Source organism: Delphinapterus leucas, chromosome 7 (assembly GCF_059928025.1).
Source record: "Delphinapterus leucas isolate spDelLeu-1000000601 "Yukka" chromosome 7, BTC_Dleu_Yukka2, whole genome shotgun sequence".
Taxonomy (NCBI): domain Eukaryota; kingdom Metazoa; phylum Chordata; class Mammalia; order Artiodactyla; family Monodontidae; genus Delphinapterus; species Delphinapterus leucas.
Genome location: NC_143135.1, coordinates 66,041,241 through 66,059,424, shown reverse-complemented (window position 1 = coordinate 66,059,424; position 18,184 = coordinate 66,041,241). Strand labels below are relative to the sequence as shown.

At 34.8% G+C, this 18,184-nt stretch overlaps 2 protein-coding genes across 4 annotated transcripts in view; one reads left to right on the top strand and one right to left on the bottom strand.

Moving 5' to 3' along the window:
- Positions 1-16,924, top strand: part of CHORDC1 (cysteine and histidine rich domain containing 1) — a 42,888-nt gene extending 25,964 nt beyond the window's left edge. For 2 of the 3 annotated variants that reach the window (XR_016393881.1, XM_022561356.3), the window contains one exon: positions 16,638-16,924. The gene's annotated coding sequence lies outside the window, so the exon portion shown is untranslated. Of the gene's footprint in view, positions 1-687 lie in introns of all 3 variants that reach the window. The other variant, XR_016393880.1, reaches the window with a different exon arrangement.
- Positions 15,037-18,184, bottom strand: part of NAALAD2 (N-acetylated alpha-linked acidic dipeptidase 2) — a 49,563-nt gene continuing 46,415 nt past the window's right edge. Inside the window, exon 19 of the mRNA XM_089915391.1 lies at positions 15,037-16,745. Coding sequence (XP_089771517.1) covers positions 16,556-16,745 — 190 coding nt within the window. The 3' untranslated portion in view covers positions 15,037-16,555. The remainder of the gene's footprint in view (positions 16,746-18,184) is intronic.

Below are 18,184 nucleotides of genomic sequence, written 5' to 3'. Positions count from 1 at the left end.
TAGCTTGTAGATAGGAATTGTTATCTGTGTGTTGGATAAAATGTGTAATGAAACAGCATCAAACTTATCTTTGTTTTCCCCATTAATATGAGAGTTGGTTAAAGCAATCGTGTTTGGAGCATAAGATATGCAGAGGAAGGACAGATAAGATTGTAAACATGGGGATAAATAGCAAAGGATCATTTGAATTGTTGGTTTTCATCTTGTAGACCAGGCCATTAGTTATCAAAATACCACTTCTAGACCAGAGGTGTCAGCATCTTGAAATCTGTTAAAAATGCAAATTCTTGGTCCCCAACCTGTCAGACCTACTAAATCAGAAACTGTGGAGTGATACCCAAAAGTTTGTGGAAGAATTTCCATTTTATTCTGTTGAACGATAAGTTTGGGAAACACTAGCAGCGTGGAAATCTAATTAGGCTTGCATTCTTTTTCTCTTTTTATCAACTTAATTTCTTTTAAGTTAACTTTTTGTTTCAGAACAGTTTTGGATTTAAAGAAAAGTTGTGAAGATAGTACAGAGTTCCCATATATTCCACCCCCATTTTCCCCTATTTTTAATATATTGCATTAGTATGGTACATTTGTTACAACTAATGAACTCATATTGATACATTATTATTAACAAAGTCCATACTTTATTCAGATTTCCTTAGTATTTTACCTAATGTCTTTTTTCTGTTCCAGGATCCCATCCAGGATACCACATTTCATTTAGTCATCATGTGTCTGTCCTTGGTCTCTTCTTGATTTGGGCAGTTTCTCAGACTCTCTTCAAAACCCTTAACAATTTTGAGAAGTACTGGTCAGGTATTTTGTAGAATGTCTCCCAATTGGGATTTGTCTGGTGTTTTTCTTACGATTAAATTGCTGTGTTTTGAGAAAGAAAACCACAGGGGTAAAGTGCCATTCTCATAAGTGCTGTCAAGGGTACGTGCTGTCAACATGGCTTACCATTTTGATCTCCTGGCTAAGGTAGTGTTTGTCAATTTTTTAACTGTAAAGTTACTCTTTGTCCGGTCTTCTATCGTTTAGTTCCTTCTGTGTGCAGCCCACACTTAAAAAGGGGTGGGGAGCTATGTTCCACCTCTGAAGGGTGGAGTATCTATGTAAATTATTTAGAATTTTTGTGTGTGGAAGATTTGTTTCTTCTCCTGATTATTTATGTATTTATACCAGTGTAGACTCGTTTTTATACTTTGAATTATAATCCAATGTTACTTTGTTTCTCAGATTGTCCCAGCTTTGGTTATTGTAGCCTTTCAGTTGGCTGTGTGTCCCTTTGTCATATCCTTGGCCTGTCATTGTGGGTTTACTTTTGGTTTTGTTTTGGTGGTGTTCTTTAGCACTTTCTTACCTTCTGGCACTCCAGCATGCTCCAGTCAGTCATTTCTCCAAAGATTCTAGGTTCTTTTTATTGGAAAATGGTATTAGAAACCAATATCTGGATATTAGGTGTACTCATTGCTGACTTATCTTTGTGTCTAGGCACACTCAAGCTGATAGCAAGGAAATATATGTGTGTATGCTAACCTATCTGTACACATATCTATAAATATTTCTGTAAGTAACTATCTATAGTAAGGTGAACGTGAGTTCATACTTAGTTCTCCAACACTAGTCCATTACCACACAGATCAGTGCAGCCTCCTCCCCTAGCTTATGTGTAACTTCGCACTCCTACAATAAAAACCTGGCTTCTGTCATCCACTATCCATTTACTTGTTCAGTTTCAGTATACATGTACAGCAGTATCAGAATTTTTAACCTAATCTCCTATAGGAAACAGATTTATCAACTGGAGTAGTGCTTAGGTAGTTTTTTGCCTGTAGTCTTACATTTCTAGACTCCTACAGTCTCAGAGTTAGCTGAGCACCTTTTCCCCCTCACTTCTTTCTTTGGGGTTTTTTCATATATTTGTGATAAGGCTTGTATTTTATTTTAGAAAGATCATTGTAGGGAATTCCCTGGCAGTCCATTGGTTAGAACTGCACGCTTCCACTGCACAGGGCCCAATTTTGATCACTGATAGGGAAGTAGGATCCCCAGGCCACACGGCACAGCCAAAAATAAATAAAAATAAAATAATCATTATAATGAAAGGTGCAATTAGAAGTGTTTTGAAGAGGAAGACCCTTTAGGACGAGGGCATGAAATGCACCAGAAGCAGTAGGAAGAGAAGAGGATAAATTAAGAGATTTATCTTGAACTCAAAGGAATTAGGGATTAGAGGGTGAAATTTCAAGGATAACTCCTAGATTTTGAAACAGAAGGAGCCCCTAAACAAGATAGGGAATTTTGGAAGAAGTGATTTTTTTTACGGAGGGCTCTTGAGTCCAAGGAATCTGTAATGCCCAGGTAAAGTAGTCCAAGCTATTGGTGAGTTCTGACACTTACAGTGAGGCCGTGTCTGGCTCTCAGAATTTGGAAGTCATAAGTAAATAGGCGGTAATGTAAATATACCATTTAGCTAACTTTGAGAATACAAAGTTGATACTGTTCTGAACTTTTGAGAGCATCTTGCTTTAATCCAAAAGCAGTGACAATTCCTGTCCTTTGTATCATGCAGGAGTACACAGGCATTGAGATAAGTAAGCCTGAACAAGGAGTGTTGAGGCTTCCATCCTGAATATGCAGTGTGCCACCTAAACCACCTGTAATGGGTCCCCTAGATGAAAGAAAAGTTCTTTACCAGAAGAATGCGGAAGGAGGCTGGGTGGATGAAAAACATAAATTCACCCCAGACCCTTGATTCTGTCAGTATGATCATTAAACAATTTTAGTGCTAGGCATAATATACTCTTATGGTGGAGAAAAATGTAAAGATTATTTGTTAGAAATAAAATCCACAAATTTTAAATGATGCATTAGGCTTATTAGAATTGATGGCTTCCTTATAATTACAATTGTTTGTAAAACTTTAAAAGGCTTCCGAATTATGAAAGCTGGATTCCAGACTGATCCCAGACTGGCCTGAAACCAAGTTGGACTGTTTTTGTTACCTTAATGATTTCTTCCAGCCCCACCCTCCCTTGCCCATCATGCTACTTAAATTATCATCATAAAAAGGCTGAGTTGGACACAAAGGAGGGGAACCAGTTTAAGGAAGCAGAAAGCCAATGTCAGGATGATGAAAATCAGAATTGAAAGATATTTAGTTAGGTGGAATTCTTGTCCCATTTAAGTAGATGTATAGTAATAGGGCTTTATAATTCACTTGATCAGATTAAAATACTGCATAAATTCTGTTTGTGATTTAGGCTTAGGAATTTAGAAAGTACTGGTTACAAGTAATTCAGAACTGTAGACATAATGATGACTAATTTTTTATTCAATAGGTTGGCAATTCAAGTGTGCTAAGCACTTTGCTAAGAGCTTTTGATAGCTTTTCATTTTACCTTCAGAATACCCCCATGATTATATATTATTATCCATATTTTATGGATAGAGAAACAGAGGCAAAGGAAGCTCCATAACTTGCCTCAGGTCACAATAGGTAGCAGATGGCAAAATTGGATTTTAAAATGAGGGCCTTCAACTTCAAAGTCCTGTTTAAACTCTCCACCATGACACTGAAGACATCTGAGACACCATGCAAAACCTAAAATTGGAACTGCTATTTCTTTATTAGGGTTTAGTCTTTTCTTCCTTAGTATCAAGTGAGTGAATTATCATGAAAAGATAATGTGCTTTTAACTTTTGCAGTAGTTAATTGAGCCATTGACTTTCTTGATAAGGACCTCTATAGGGCTGATGGGCTATTGACAAGAATTAGGGGTGGCTTCTGCAGGACTGTAAAAGGCCCACGGCAATGGATTTGTCCTTTGCAGGCAGGCAGTTCTAAAGGCTTGTGCACATAAATAATCTTGGACTTACTATCATTTGGAATCTGGAACAGTTTTCTACATCTGTATTCTTAGATGTTGATGATTGGAAGACAATGTACATAGGCAGATAACATGTCACTGTAATGGGGTGAAAGAAGCAATGCATTAAAATTAAGTATTAATGCATTAGGCAAACAAATTCACTCGTAACCTAGTTTTACATGATTGAAGTTTTCATTTGTGAAAAGTTAGGGAAGATGTCCCCATCAAAGTACAGGGAAAGACACTTAAACCTGAGCTCTAGAGTGTTTTAATGAATCAAGAACCACATGTAAAATTATTATGTTATAAATTATAGGACACTTCTTCCAAAGAGAGATCTGTAGCCTACATGGGTGATCTTTTTATATATTATTATGCTTTGCTAGATAATCTTGAGGCTAGTTGAGGTTAGGTTTCTTAATATTTTTTCCTCCCAAAGGAATTGTTCTGAGTTGGTAGGTATGAAATTTACAGATTTTATTAATGTTTTTGGTAAGATATAAAAGTTTGTGAGCATCTTCAATTATTATAGCCATCCCTTTGCTTAATTATTTCATTTCATTCAAGAAAACATTTTTAGCTACTTTGTATGTGCTGGTGATAATTACCAAACACACTGGCCTCTGCTTCCAAAGATTCCAGCAAGGAAAGCAAAAGGTCATCAAATAAAAGCTATGCTAAAGATCAACCTGTAAAGAGTTGCTGTGAGAGCATGTTTGGTAGATTTTATACATGGATTTTTGGAGGGGTAGACACTAGAGTCCTGAAAAAAAATGGGTAGGAATTAACCAAATAGGAGGGGGGGTGGAGAAAGAAAAGGATGTGAAAAGAACTGGAGTTGAGAGATGACAATGGCCTCTTAAGAAAACTCTTGTTAGTCTGCTTAGCCCCAAAGCTTTCTATCTTGCCCTCGCCCCTAAGCAAACACCTCAGCCTTGGTTTTAGGTTCCTCTAGATTCCAGTACATCGTGGTAGTTCATACAGCCATCAGAAACTCTGCTGATGTTCCCCTTAAAGTGCCTTAGTATAGGACGAATCTGACCTTTAGCCCATGCCTAGAATTGGCAAAAGTCCCCAAGGAAGTAAACAGTTGTTGCTCTCAGCAGTATTTGGAGACTTCTAGTACATTTAGTTTTCATTGCTTCCACAATTTTTTGATATATCTAAAAATATTGTGCATTTAATACATTTTTTTTTTCTAATAGCTGGAACTGGAGTGATTGCCTGCCAGTACCTACTATATCATTCCTGGGAGTGTGGAAGTCCCTATTGAAAATCTGTAAATAGAGTGTAGCATGATCACATTTAGGAAGATCATTCTGGCTGAAGTTACTATGATTGTGATACAACAGGGGAAAGGAAGTTGGGTGATTTGAAAGGAAGTTTTTACATCATTTAAGTGAAAGATATTGTTGGCGTGAATTTAGAATAATCACACTTGGGATTGAAAGAAGTGGATGAACACAGACTTACTAAAAAGAGAGGAAACAGAGCAAATGACTAAAGTTAAAAAGCAATGACAATACAAAGGCTAAAATCCGTTACAGTGTGGTAGTTATTTCTCACGTTACTGTTTTACTAAACTCATTTCTGTACTTCAAAAGTCAGGATTGGAGGAGAATTATTTTCTTGTATCTCATCTCCATATATAAACTTGAAAGTTGGAAGGTCAATTGATAGTTTTGAAATTCTGAGCTAATACGAAAAATATTAAAATAGCCCATGTATGCATCTGTAAATAAGTGTTGTTTGTATCCTCAGAACAGAAAAACTAGTAAATTACAAAGATAGAAAAAGAGGTTTCTATTTTTGAACTTTATTGCATCCCAGAACTTTTTTTCTCTTCAAAGTTAAAACAGCCTTACTGTAGTTTTTATTATAAGAGGAATATATTCCAATGTAAGAAATTAAAGCAATACAGAAAAGTACAAAGATTAAAAGTCCACCACCCCAGTGTAATAAGTACTGCTGATACTTGTGTGATATCTGTACATTCAGTTTTATCAACATATTTTTTTTCCAACTCAACAACTCAGACAAGTTACCAAAAATGAAAAGTGTTTATCAGTTTATCAGCTTTATGACTATTATACCATAAGTTAAGCAGTTTCCCATTGATGAATATTTAGTTTACTTTTTTACTATGATAAAATGTTGCAGTATCTTTGTCACAAATATTGGCATTCTTTCCAATTTTCTCTAGAATAAATTTTTAGAATTTCTTAATGTATATGCCTATATTACATTTCATATGCTTTTTATTAGTTTACTTTTATATTACTCAATATAAGCAACATGTTTAGATTTTTTAAATGATCACATTATTGCATTATAATAGAAATTTATGGCTTATTTAAATTTGATTTTAAAAGTCAGCAACAGGGAATTCTCTCACGGTCCAGTGGTTAGGACTCAGTGGTTTCACTGCCATGGCCTGGGTTCAACCTCTGGTCCTGGTCGAGGGAACTAAGATCCCCCAAGCTGTGCTGCAGAGCCAAAAAAAAAGTAAGTAATAAAACAGGCAAAACATTTGTCACTAGCAAAATATTTCTTTGCTATTTCACAAGTATCCTTATGAGAAATAATCTCTTACTCAGGATGTGGACCAAGAAATAGGATATGCTTAGGGGAAAAAAGGTTTATTTTTTTTCTTTTTGGGGGGATGATTCTTTGAGCTGGGAGATGGATAAATGGGAGTTTATTGTATGTTCTCTATGTTTGTGTAAGTTTGATGCTTAATGAGACTTGAGGTGCTGTTCCGGGTGTACAGGACTCAATCTCTTCTAGAGTTTTTTTGTTTTATTTTAGTATATCTGATATGTAATGTGTAAATTTAAAGTGTAAAACGTTAATTGGATACATTTATATATTGTAATATGATTGCCACTGTGGTGATAATTAGCACCTCTATCACCTTACATAGTTATCCTTTTTTTGGTAGTTGGAATAAGTTCTCTTAACAGGCTTGATGATTGTAACACAATACTATTGTCTGTACTCTCTGTACTGTGCATTATATCTCTAGAGCTTTTTTTTTTTACTACTTATTGTAAATTTGTACCCTAAACAACATTAGTCTTGTCCCCCACCCCTTAGCCCCTGCTAACCACCATCTTATTCTGTTTCTGCAAGTTTGACTTCTTAAAATTCCAAATATAAGCAATATCATACAATACTTGTTTTCTGTCTGACTTAATCTCACTTAGCAAAATATGCTGAGGCCATCCATGTTTTCACAAATGGCAGGATACCCTCCTTTCTTCGTGGCTGAATAATATTCCATTATATTATATTCCATTATATATGTACCATATTCTCTTTATTCAACCATTGACAGACGCTAAGTTTTTTTCCACATCTTGGCTATTATAATGCGGCAATGAATATTGGGGTACACATATTTTTTTGAGTTAGTGGTTTCATTTTCTTCTGATAAATAACCCAGAAGTGGAATTACTGGATCATGTGGTAGTTCTATCTTTAATTTTTTGAAGAACCTCCACACTGTTTTCTATAGTGGCTGTGCCAGTTTATGTTCCTACTGATAGTGTACCAAGGGTTCCCTTTTCTCCACATTCTCACCGGCATTTCTTATCTCTTTTCTTTCTGATGATAACCATTTTAACAGGTATGAGATGATGACTCACTGTGGTTTTAACTTGCATTTCCCTGATGATTAGCGATATTGAGCATCTTTTCATGTACCTGTTGTCTTTGGAAAAATGTCTTTTAGGTCTTCTGCCCATTTTTTAATCAAATTATTTGCGTTTTTGTTTCTGACTTCTCTATATATTTCAGATATTAACCCCTTATCATATATGTGATTTGCAAAAAGTTTCTCCCATTCTGTAGGTTGCCTTTTCATTTTGTTGTTTCTTTTGCTGTGCAAAAGCTTTTAAATTTGATGTAGTCCCATTTGTTGATTTTTGCTTGTGTTGTTATATCCAAAGAAATCATTGCTACCACCAGTGTTAAGGAGTTTCTTCCCTATGTTTTCTTCTAAGAATTTTAAAGTATCAGGTCTTATGTTTAAATCTTTAATATATTTCAAGTTAATTTTTTTGAGTGGTGTAAGATAACGGTCCATTCTCATTGTTCTGCATGTGTTTATCCAGTTTTCCCAACACAATTTGTTGAAGAGACTATTCCTTTCCCCATTGGGTGCCCTTGACTCCCTTATCCAATATTACTTGACCATATAAGCAGAGGTTTAATTCTAGGCCCTCTAATGTGCTCCACTGGTCTATGTGTCTATTTTTGTGCCAGTATAATACTTTTTTTAAAAATTGAAGTATAGTTCATGTACAATATGTTTCAGGAGTACGACATACTGATTCACAATTTTTAAAGATTATATTCCATTTATAGTTATAAAATATTGGCTGTAGTCCCTGTGTTGGACAATATATCATTGTAGGTTATATCTTTTATACAGAGTAGTTTTTAGTTCTTAATCTCCTACCCCTGTTTTGCCCCTTCCCCCCCTCACTGGTAACTACTAGTTTGTTCTGTATACCTGTGTGACTGTTTCTTTTTAGTTATGTTCACTAGTTCATTTTATTTGTTTGTTTTTTAATTGAAAGGAACATGCTTTAAATTCTATAGAACTTTACAGTTTTCAAAAGTTTCACACATGATTTCATATAATCCCATAAAAACACTTTTTTTAAATCACCTACCTCTGTATTGCTCCCCCTTCCCTCTCTGCACTGATAAACACTAGTTTATTTTCTTTATCTGTGAGTCTGTTTCTTTTTTTGTTATATTCATTAATTTGTTGTATTTTTTAGTTTCCACATATAAGTGATATTATACAGTATTTGTCTTTCTCTGACTTATTTCACCTAGCATAATACCCTCCAAGACCATCCATGTTATTGCAGATGGCAAGATTTTCTTTTTATGGCTGAGTAGTATTCCATTGTGTATATGTGTGTGTGTGTGTGTGTGTGTGTGTGTATATCACATCATCTTCATCCATTCATCTGTTGATGGACACTTAGGTTGCTTCCATATCTTGGCAATGGTAAATAATGCTATGAATATTGAGGTGTGTGTATCTTTTCAAATTATGGTTTTCCCTGGATATATGCCCAAGAGTGGTATTGCTGGATCATATGATGGTTCTGTTTTTACTTTTTAAGGAACTCCCCCATACTTTCTCCAAAATGTTTGTACGAATTTACATTCCCTCAGCAGTGTACAGAGTTCCCTTTTCTCCACATCTTCATGAACATTTGTTATTTGTATTCTTTTTGATGGTATTGATTCTGATAGGTCTGAGGTGATATCTTACTGTGGTTTTAATTTGCATTTCTCTGATAATTAATGATATTGAGCATCTTTTCATGTGCCTGTTGACCATCTGTATATCTGCTTTGGAAAAATGTCTATTCAGGTTTTCTGCCCAGTTTTTAATCAGGTTGTTTTTTTGATGTTGAGTTGTATGAGTTGTGTATATATTTTGGATCATATCATTTTCAAATATTTTCTCTCATTCACTAGGTTGCTTTTCATTTTCTTGATGGCTTCCTTTACTGTGCAAAAGCTTTTAAGTTTAATTAGGTCCCATCTGTTTACTTTTGCTTTTATTTCCTTTGCTTTAGGAGACAGATCCAAAATAATACTGCTATGATTTATATCAGAGAGGGTTCTGCCTATGTTTTCCTCTAGGAGTTTTATGATTTCCTGTCTTATATGTAGGCCTTTAATCCATTTTGAGTTTATCTTTGTATGTGGTGTTAATGTTCTAATTTTATTCTTTTACATGTAGCTGTCCAGTTTTCCCAGCACCACTTATTGAGACTGTCTTTTCTCCATTGTATATTCTTGCCTCCTTTGTCATAGATTAATTGACCATAAGTACATGGGTTTATTTCTAGGCTTTCCATCCTGTTCCATTGATCGATGTATCTGTTTTTATGCCAGTACCATATTATTTTCATTACTGTATCTTTGTAGTATAGTCTGAAGCCAGGGAGTGTGATTCCTCCAGCTCTGTTCTTTCACCAGATTATTTTGGCTTTTCAAGATCTTTTGTGTGTCCATAGGAACTTTAAAATTTTCTTTTCTAGTTCTGTGAAAAATGCCCATGGTATTTTGATAGAGATTACATTGAATCTGTCAATTGCCTTCAGTATTATGGTCATTTTAACAATATGGATTCTTCCAATCCATGAACATGGTATATCTTTCCATCTGTTTGTGTCATCTTCAATTTTTTTCATCAGTGTCTTACAGTTTTCAAAGTATAGGTGTTTTGCCTCCTTAAGTAGATCTCTAGGTATTTTCTTTTTGATATGATAGTAAGTGGGATTGTACCCTTAAATTCTTTTTCTGATCTTTTGTTGTTAGTTTATAGAAATGCAACAGATTTCTGTATATTAATTTTATATCCTTCAATTTTACTAAATTCATTGATGAGCTCTAGTCGTTTCCTGGTAGCATCTTTAGGATTTTCTACGTAGAGCATCATGTCATCTGCAAACAGTGACAGTTTTACTACTACTTTTCCAATTTGGATTCCTTTTATTTCTTTTCCTTCTCTGGCTGCTGTGGGGAGGACTTCCAAAACTCTGTTGAATAAAAGTGGTGAGAGTGGGCATCCTTGTCTTATTTCTGATCTTAGAGGAAATGCTTTCAGATTTTCATCATTAAGTATGATGTTACCTGTGAGCTTGTCATATATGGCCTTTATTATGTTGAGGTTTGTTCCCTTTATGTCCATTTCTGGAGAGTTTTTATCTTAAATGGATGCTTAATTTTGTAAAGCTTTTTCTGCATCTATTGATATGGTTTTTGCCCTTCAGTTTGTTAATGTATATTACATTGATTGATTTGCAGATATTGAAAAATCCCTGCACCCCTGGGATAAATCCCACTTGATCATGGTGCATGATCCTTTTAATGTATTGTTGGATTTGGTTTGATTATATTTTGGTTTGATTATATTGTTGGATTTGGTTTGATTATATTTTGTATATTTTGTTGAGGATTTTTGCATCTATGTTTATCAGTGATATTGGCCTGTAATTTTCTTTTATTGTGGTGTCTGTTTTTGTTATCAGGATGATGTAGAATGAGTTGTAGAATGAGTTCACAAATGTTCCTCTGCAGTTTTTAGTACAGTTTGAGAAGAATAGGTGTTAACTCTTCTCTAAATGTTTGGTAGCATTCACCTGTGAAGCCTTCTGGTTTCGACTTTTGTTTTCTGATAGTTTTTATTACTGTTCCACTTTCATTGCTGGTAATTGGTCTGTTCATATTTTCTGTTTCTTCCTGGTTTAATCATGGAAGATCATACATTTATAGGAATCTTCCATTTTCTTCTAGATTGTCCATTTTATGGGCGTATAGCTGTTCATTGTAGTCTCTTATGATTCCTTTGTATTTCCTTGGTGTCTCTTATAACTTTCATGTCTGATTTTATTGATTTGGCCCTCTCTTTTCTTTCTTGATGAGTCTGGCTAAAGGTTTATCAGTTTTGCTTATCTTTTCTAAAAACCAGCTCTTAGCTTCATTGATCTTTTCTATTTTTAGTTTCTATTTTACTTATTTCTGTTCTGATATTTATGATTTATTTCCTTCTACTAACTTTGGGGTTTTGTTTTTCTTTTCCTGCCTCCTTTAGGCATATGGTTATATTCTTTATTATAATACATTTTTAGTACTATAGCTTTGTAATATAGTTTGAAATCAGGAAGTATGATACCACCAGCTTGGTTCTTTTTCCTCAGAATTGCTTTTGCTATTTGGGGTCTTTTGTGGGTCCATACAGATTTGAGTATTGTTTTCTACTGTGAAGAATGCCATTGGTGTTTTGATGGGAATTTTGTTGAATCTATAGATGGCTTTGGATAGTGTGGACATTTTGACAATATTACTTATTCCGATCCATAAACACAGGCTATCTTTCCATTTATTACTTTTGTTTTCAGTTTCTTTCAGCAATAATCTTTCACTTCCTTGGTTAAACTTATGCCTAAGTATTTTATTGTTTTTGATGCTATTGTGATTGGGATAGTTTTCTTTATTTCCTTTTCAAATGTTTCATTCTTAGCATATAGAAATGTAATTGATTTCTGTATATTGATTTTTGTATCCTGCAGTTTTACTGAAATCATTAATTAGTTCCAACAGTTTTTGGTTTTTTTTGTTTTTTTTTTGGTTGAGTCTTTGGGATCTTCTATATATGAAATTGTAGCATCTGCAAATATCAACACTTAGTTCTTCATTCTCTATTTGGATGCCTTTTGTTTGTCTTGCCCAATTGCTCTATATTGAGCAATTTAGTCCTTCAGTACTATATTTAATAAGAATTGTGAAAGTGGGCATCTTTGTCTTGTTCCTGATCTTAGAGGAATAGCTTTCAATTTTTATCCATTGAGTATCATGTTAACTGTAGGTTTGTTACATATGGCCTTTATTATGTTATGGTATGTTCCTCTATACCCAGTCTGCCTAGCTTTTTTTTTTGTTTTTTGGTTTTTTTTTGCAGTACGCGGGCCTCTCACTGTTGTGGCCTCTCCCGTTGCGGAGCACAGGCTCCAGACGCGCAGGCTCAACGGCCATGGCTCACAGGCCTAGCCGCTCCACGGCATGTGGGATCTTCCCAGACTGGGGCACGAACCCATGTCCCCTGCATCGGCAGGCGGACTCTCAACCACTGTGCCACCAGGGAAGCCCCTGCCTAGCATTTTTTAATCATGAAAGGATGTTGTATTTTACCAAATGCTTTTCTGCATCAACTGAGATGATCACGTAATTTTTATCTTTCATTAATATGATATATTACATTTATTGATTTACATGTTGAACCATCTTTGCATCAAAGGGATAAATCCCATTTGGTCATGACGTATAACCCTTTTTGTATGTTCTTAAATTCAGTTTGCTAAGATTTTATTGAAAAATTTGCAGCTACATTCATCAGGGATATTAGCCTATTGTTAAAGTGTCCTTATCTGGCTTCAGAATCAGGGTAATGCTGGCCTCATAAAATGACTTTGGAAGTATTTCCTCAGGTTTTTGCGAGAGTTTGAGAAGGACTGTTGTTAATTCTCTTTTGAATGTTTGGTAGAATTTGCCAATGAAGCCATCTGGTCCTGAGGTTTTCTGTGTTGTGTGGTTTTTGATTACTGATTCAATTTCTTTGCTTATTAATGGTCTGTTCAGAATTTCTGTTTGTCCTGATTCAGTCTTGGTAGTTTGTGTTTATAGAAGTTTATGCATTTCTTCTAGGTTATCTCGTTGGCATATAATTGTTCATAATAGTCTCATATGTCTTCTATATTTCTGTAGTATTTGTATCTCTGTAGTGTCTTTTTCATTTCTAATTTTGAGTCTTCTCTCTTTTTTTCTTAGTCTGGTTAAAGGTTTGTCAATTTTGTTTATCTTTTGAAGAGCCAGCTTTAATTTTGTTAATTCTGTTTTTTTCCTCCCTGGTATTCATGTATTTCCACTTTGATCCTCCTGCTTTCTCTTTCTAGTTCCTTGAGGTGTAAAAGTTAGGGGGATTTTTTTTTTGAGACGTTTCTAAATTTCTCAATATATGAATTTATTGCTATAAACTTTCCTCTTGGAACTGCTTTTCCTTCATCCCATAAGATTTGATAGTTTGTATTTCCATTTTCATTTGTTTTGAGATAATTTTTTAATTTCCTTTTTGTTCCCCTCTGACTCATTGTTTAGGAGTGTCTTGTTTACTTTCCACATATCTGTAGATTTTCCAGCTTTCCTCTTATTGTTGATTTCTAGTTTCATAGATTGTTATCTGAAAAGATAGTTGGTGTGATTTCAGTATTCTTATTTGTTGAGACGTGTTGTTTTCATTTCTTCTCATATCATGATTTATACTAGATAATGTTCTGTGTGCACTTGAAAAGTATGTATATTCTGCTACTTTTGGATATGTCTGTTAAGGTCATTTGTTATACAGTATGCTTAAATTCCAGCATTTCTTACTGATTTGATGTCTGGATGATCAGTGGTCATTGCTGGCAGTGGGATATTGAAATCCTCTACTATTATTGCATTATTGTCTGTCTCTCCCTTTTGATCTATTAGAATTTGCTTAATATTATTTCAGTGTGCCAATGTTGGGTGTATATATATATTTATGATTGTTGTATCTTCTGGATATATTGACCTTTTTATCATTATATAATGACCTTTTGTCTCTTATCATTTTTGGCATTAAGTCTGTTTTGTCTGGCTATACCTGCTTTCTTTTGGTTTCCAGTTGCACGGAATATCCTCATCCACTCACATCTTCACCCTGAGCTTATGTGTATCTCTAGAGCTGAAATTATATAGTTAGGTCTCTTTAATCCGTCCAGCCACTCTGTGCCTTTGATTAGTGAATTGAATTTATTTCTATTTAGAGTGATTACTGCCATCTTATCGTTTGTCTTCTGGTTGTTTTATATCTCCTTTCTTTGCTTTTCCCTCTGTTTCTGTCTACCTTTGTAAAGTGGTGATTTTCCACGGTGATTTGCTCAGTCTCCCTTTTTTTCATGTTTCATGACTACTCTAGATTTTTGCTATGTGGTTACCAAGCGTAAACATCTTAGACATAAAATAATCCTACAGGAAAAAGACTAAAAAAGTAGTTCAAACACATTCTGTGTGTTGAACATGTGGTAGTACATATTCTCTAATATCCTGAGTTTATTACAGTGCATACCACATAATCATTGTTCTGTTCAAATGGTCAATTGTTGATTAAAGATGATAAAAACAAAATAACTTACCAATTAAAGTAAACAATAAGTTGAAAAGGTTACTGTTTTTCTCTAAACCCATATTTCTAACCATACATGCTGTTTTAGCAATAAATATCTTTCTTCTGGAAAGCTGCCGGTAGGAAAAACATAAAAGAGATTTATAAATTTTTGTATTTTGTCCCCTTTAGAAATGATATAATAGAGTTAGATGGAACCTTAACAATCCTTACTCTTGAATAAACTGATGCCCAGAATTATGTAGTGATTTACTCAGTTGGGACAGTAGAAAACCCAATATTGTCTCTACAAGACAATGCTTTAAGTCAAAAGTTAAAATACAGTTACTCCTCTATCCTAAAATAAAGTCTTATGTTAAGGTAATATAGTATGGTAGAAAATTAAACTCATAGATTTGCTAAAACAAACTTGTCACAGAAGTCTAATTTAATATGCTTTATCAATTTATTCATGCTTCATGAGTAATGTCCTTTATTGCCCTTTAAAGCTTCTTCTTGTAGTTAGTGTGCCTGCCTATGAGGGCTCATTTAATTTTGATTCTCAACTCTTTCTGGCAAAGTAATTAAACGACCAAGCTTTTTGAAGCTTTCATCTCAGATTACCCACAATTCTGAATCATTAGGCTCTGCATGAAAGTTTGCACATGCTGATATACTTCTGTTCAATAGGAGTCAGAGTATGAAGACTTGTGGCAACTACAGTAGACCTGTGAACAACACAGGTTTCAACTGCATAGGTCCATTTATCCGCAGATTTATTTCCACTAAATACATACTACAGCACTACATGATCCATGGTTGGCTGAATCCATGCATGCAGAAGCAAGGATATGGAGAGGCCAAGTGTCAAGTTACACATGGATTTTCAACTGCACAGAGGGTCAGCACCCCTAACCCCCATGTTATTCAAGGGTCAACTATTTTCACCTATCAGATATATATTATTCAGCAGAGTTGAAGTTATCAAAAGTATAGCTGTTACTCACTTTTCCTTACCATTTATACTCCATGATGGTTTCACAAGAGAAGGTGTGCTATTCCAGTCTCCTTGCCAGACATTTTTTTTCTTGGTAATCAAATTTATTTATAAGGTATCATTGTTACACATTTTAAGTTTACTGTTTGATGAAGTTTGACAACTGTATATTCCTGTGTAACCATCATCCAGATCATGATACAGAAAACTCCCATCATCCCAGAAACTTTCCTCTTTGTAGCAGATTTCCTCCCTGCCTGCCCCTTACTTGACCCAAGCAGTCACTGATCTAATTCCTAATACCATAGATTAGTTTTGCTTCTTCATATAAATTGAGTCTCATACTAGGCATTCTTTTGTGTCTGGCTTCTTTCCCTCAACAATGTCTGCCAATAATATTACATGTATCGGCAGTTATTTCGTTTTTATTGCTGAGTAGTATTCCCTTGTGAATATACCACAATGTATCCATTCATTTATTGATGGGCATTGGCATTATTTGCACATTAAGCTGAGATGAACATGCAACAGTCTTTTGGTGATCATGTTTTTGCTTTTCCTTAGTAAATACCTAGAAGCAGAATTTTAGAGCTATAATATAAGTATATATTTAACTTTATAAGAAAGTGCCAGACTGTCTTCCGAAGTGGTTGTACTGTTTCACTTTCTGGCCACCAATGTCTGAAGAGTTCAAGTTCCTTGCCATATTTTATTTTAGGGAACTTTCACTTACTTTATCTCTTTCTCCATATGACTAGAGGTTTTTTGGTTTGTTTTATTGGCTTAGCGCTTTCATGATGAAGTTATGAATTTTCAGAGGGCCAAAAATCTCTTTGCAGATGAACAAGGTGGAAGCCTAAAGTCAAAACATGACATGAAAAGCAAGATTTTAGCTCTGGCTTCACGTGTTATCAGAAAGACGGATTTTATCCTCAGACTTTTAACGGCAGCTAGTTGGCTGAGACCTTACTATAACAACTCTTTCAGAGTCCCTGCTGCTGCTTGAATTGTAAAGGCTGCAACTGAAATGTGTTTCTTTACTTCTTTCCAGGCTGAACGAGGATCTGCTTTATTTTCAATATCAAATATAGAATCAAAGATGCCAGGAAATGATTCGCCAGCATATTTGTTGTGGCTGCTTGGAGCAAAGATGATGTGCCTAGTAGAAAAAAAACAAAGAGAACAGGTTGAACTGAAGCATATACATATATAACACTTTATATGCTTTTTCTTTATTCATTCTGCTTTGTTAGACCGTATCTTACTAAGTATTCTGTGTCTCCTCCTGGCATTTACTTTTGTTACTCCAAAATAAAAACATATAATTGGTTTGAGGTACTTAGTTAATGGTATAATTTTAAGCAAAGAAAGGAGTTGATAAGATGCATCTCGTGAATCACATGTTGCCAACCCGTGCAGTTGGAAGTAAGTAGCTTCTTTCCTGTAAGTTACGGGCATTAGTTGTCTAACTGCCTAGACATCCACAAACTGACATCCATGAAGCATGGATAATTTATGGATATGTTTAATAAGAGACTAAAAAAATACCACTGTATTGCCTTTTTTAGAGATTCAACAAGAATGACAGTTGTTCCCAGTACTCTTCAGACATTAAAAAGCAATAATTAAAGAAGCTTGTATTACAAAAATATCACAAGGGGCAAGGATAATAAAGCCCATTCCACAAAGGTAAAATGGCTATATATGGGTTGCCCACAAAGACACACTTTTTTGATCTAGAAGGAAAGTTTGCAGTTGATTTCCTACTTCACCTCATAAGTAGCTCAAGAGATCAAGTTACTTCTCTCCCCAGTGTGTGGAATTCTGCCTTCCACAAATGTACATATTTTATTAAACACTCTTATCAGGAATTAGGCCCAATAGTCAAATCCTATAGCTGCTTCAAGCTGTAAGTCTACTGTAGGACACAATATGGAACTCTATGTAAAGTCACTATATTAATGATCAAAGAGAAATTTATAATGTAATCATTTAGATTTCCCAAAGTACATCAGGATTTATTGCTCTTGGCTTTTAAATTTTAGTATGGCCTCAAATGGATCTTTCTTATTAAAACAGGTATATGTGCTAAACTGTTCATAAACATTAATATTCTGACATATACAAGCTGAGATTAGAGATACAGGTCATAGGTATTCCTTACTATACATGCCGTCTTCTGGAGAATTGTAAAGGGAGAGTATAGTACAATATTATTGATATAGCAATCAAGTAAACCTGATGAAATTGTAAATGGGGTGTTTTCCTAATTTCTTTGTGATCATTAGTGTGTAGAAATGCCATAGGTCCCTGTATATTGCTTATGTGTCCTACAGCTTTACTGAATTCATTTATTCTAATAGTTTTTTTGTGGAATCATTAGGTTTTTCTACAAACAGTACCATGTCATCTGCAATAGTGACAGTTTTACTTCTTCCTGGTTTGGTTGTCTTTGATTTACTTGTCCTAATTGCTGTGGCTAGGACTTCCAGTACTATGTTGAATAAAAGTGGTGAGAGTAGGCATACTTGTCATGTTTTGGGTTTTTCACCATTGAGCATGATGGCAGCTCTGGGTCTGTCATATATGGCCTATGTT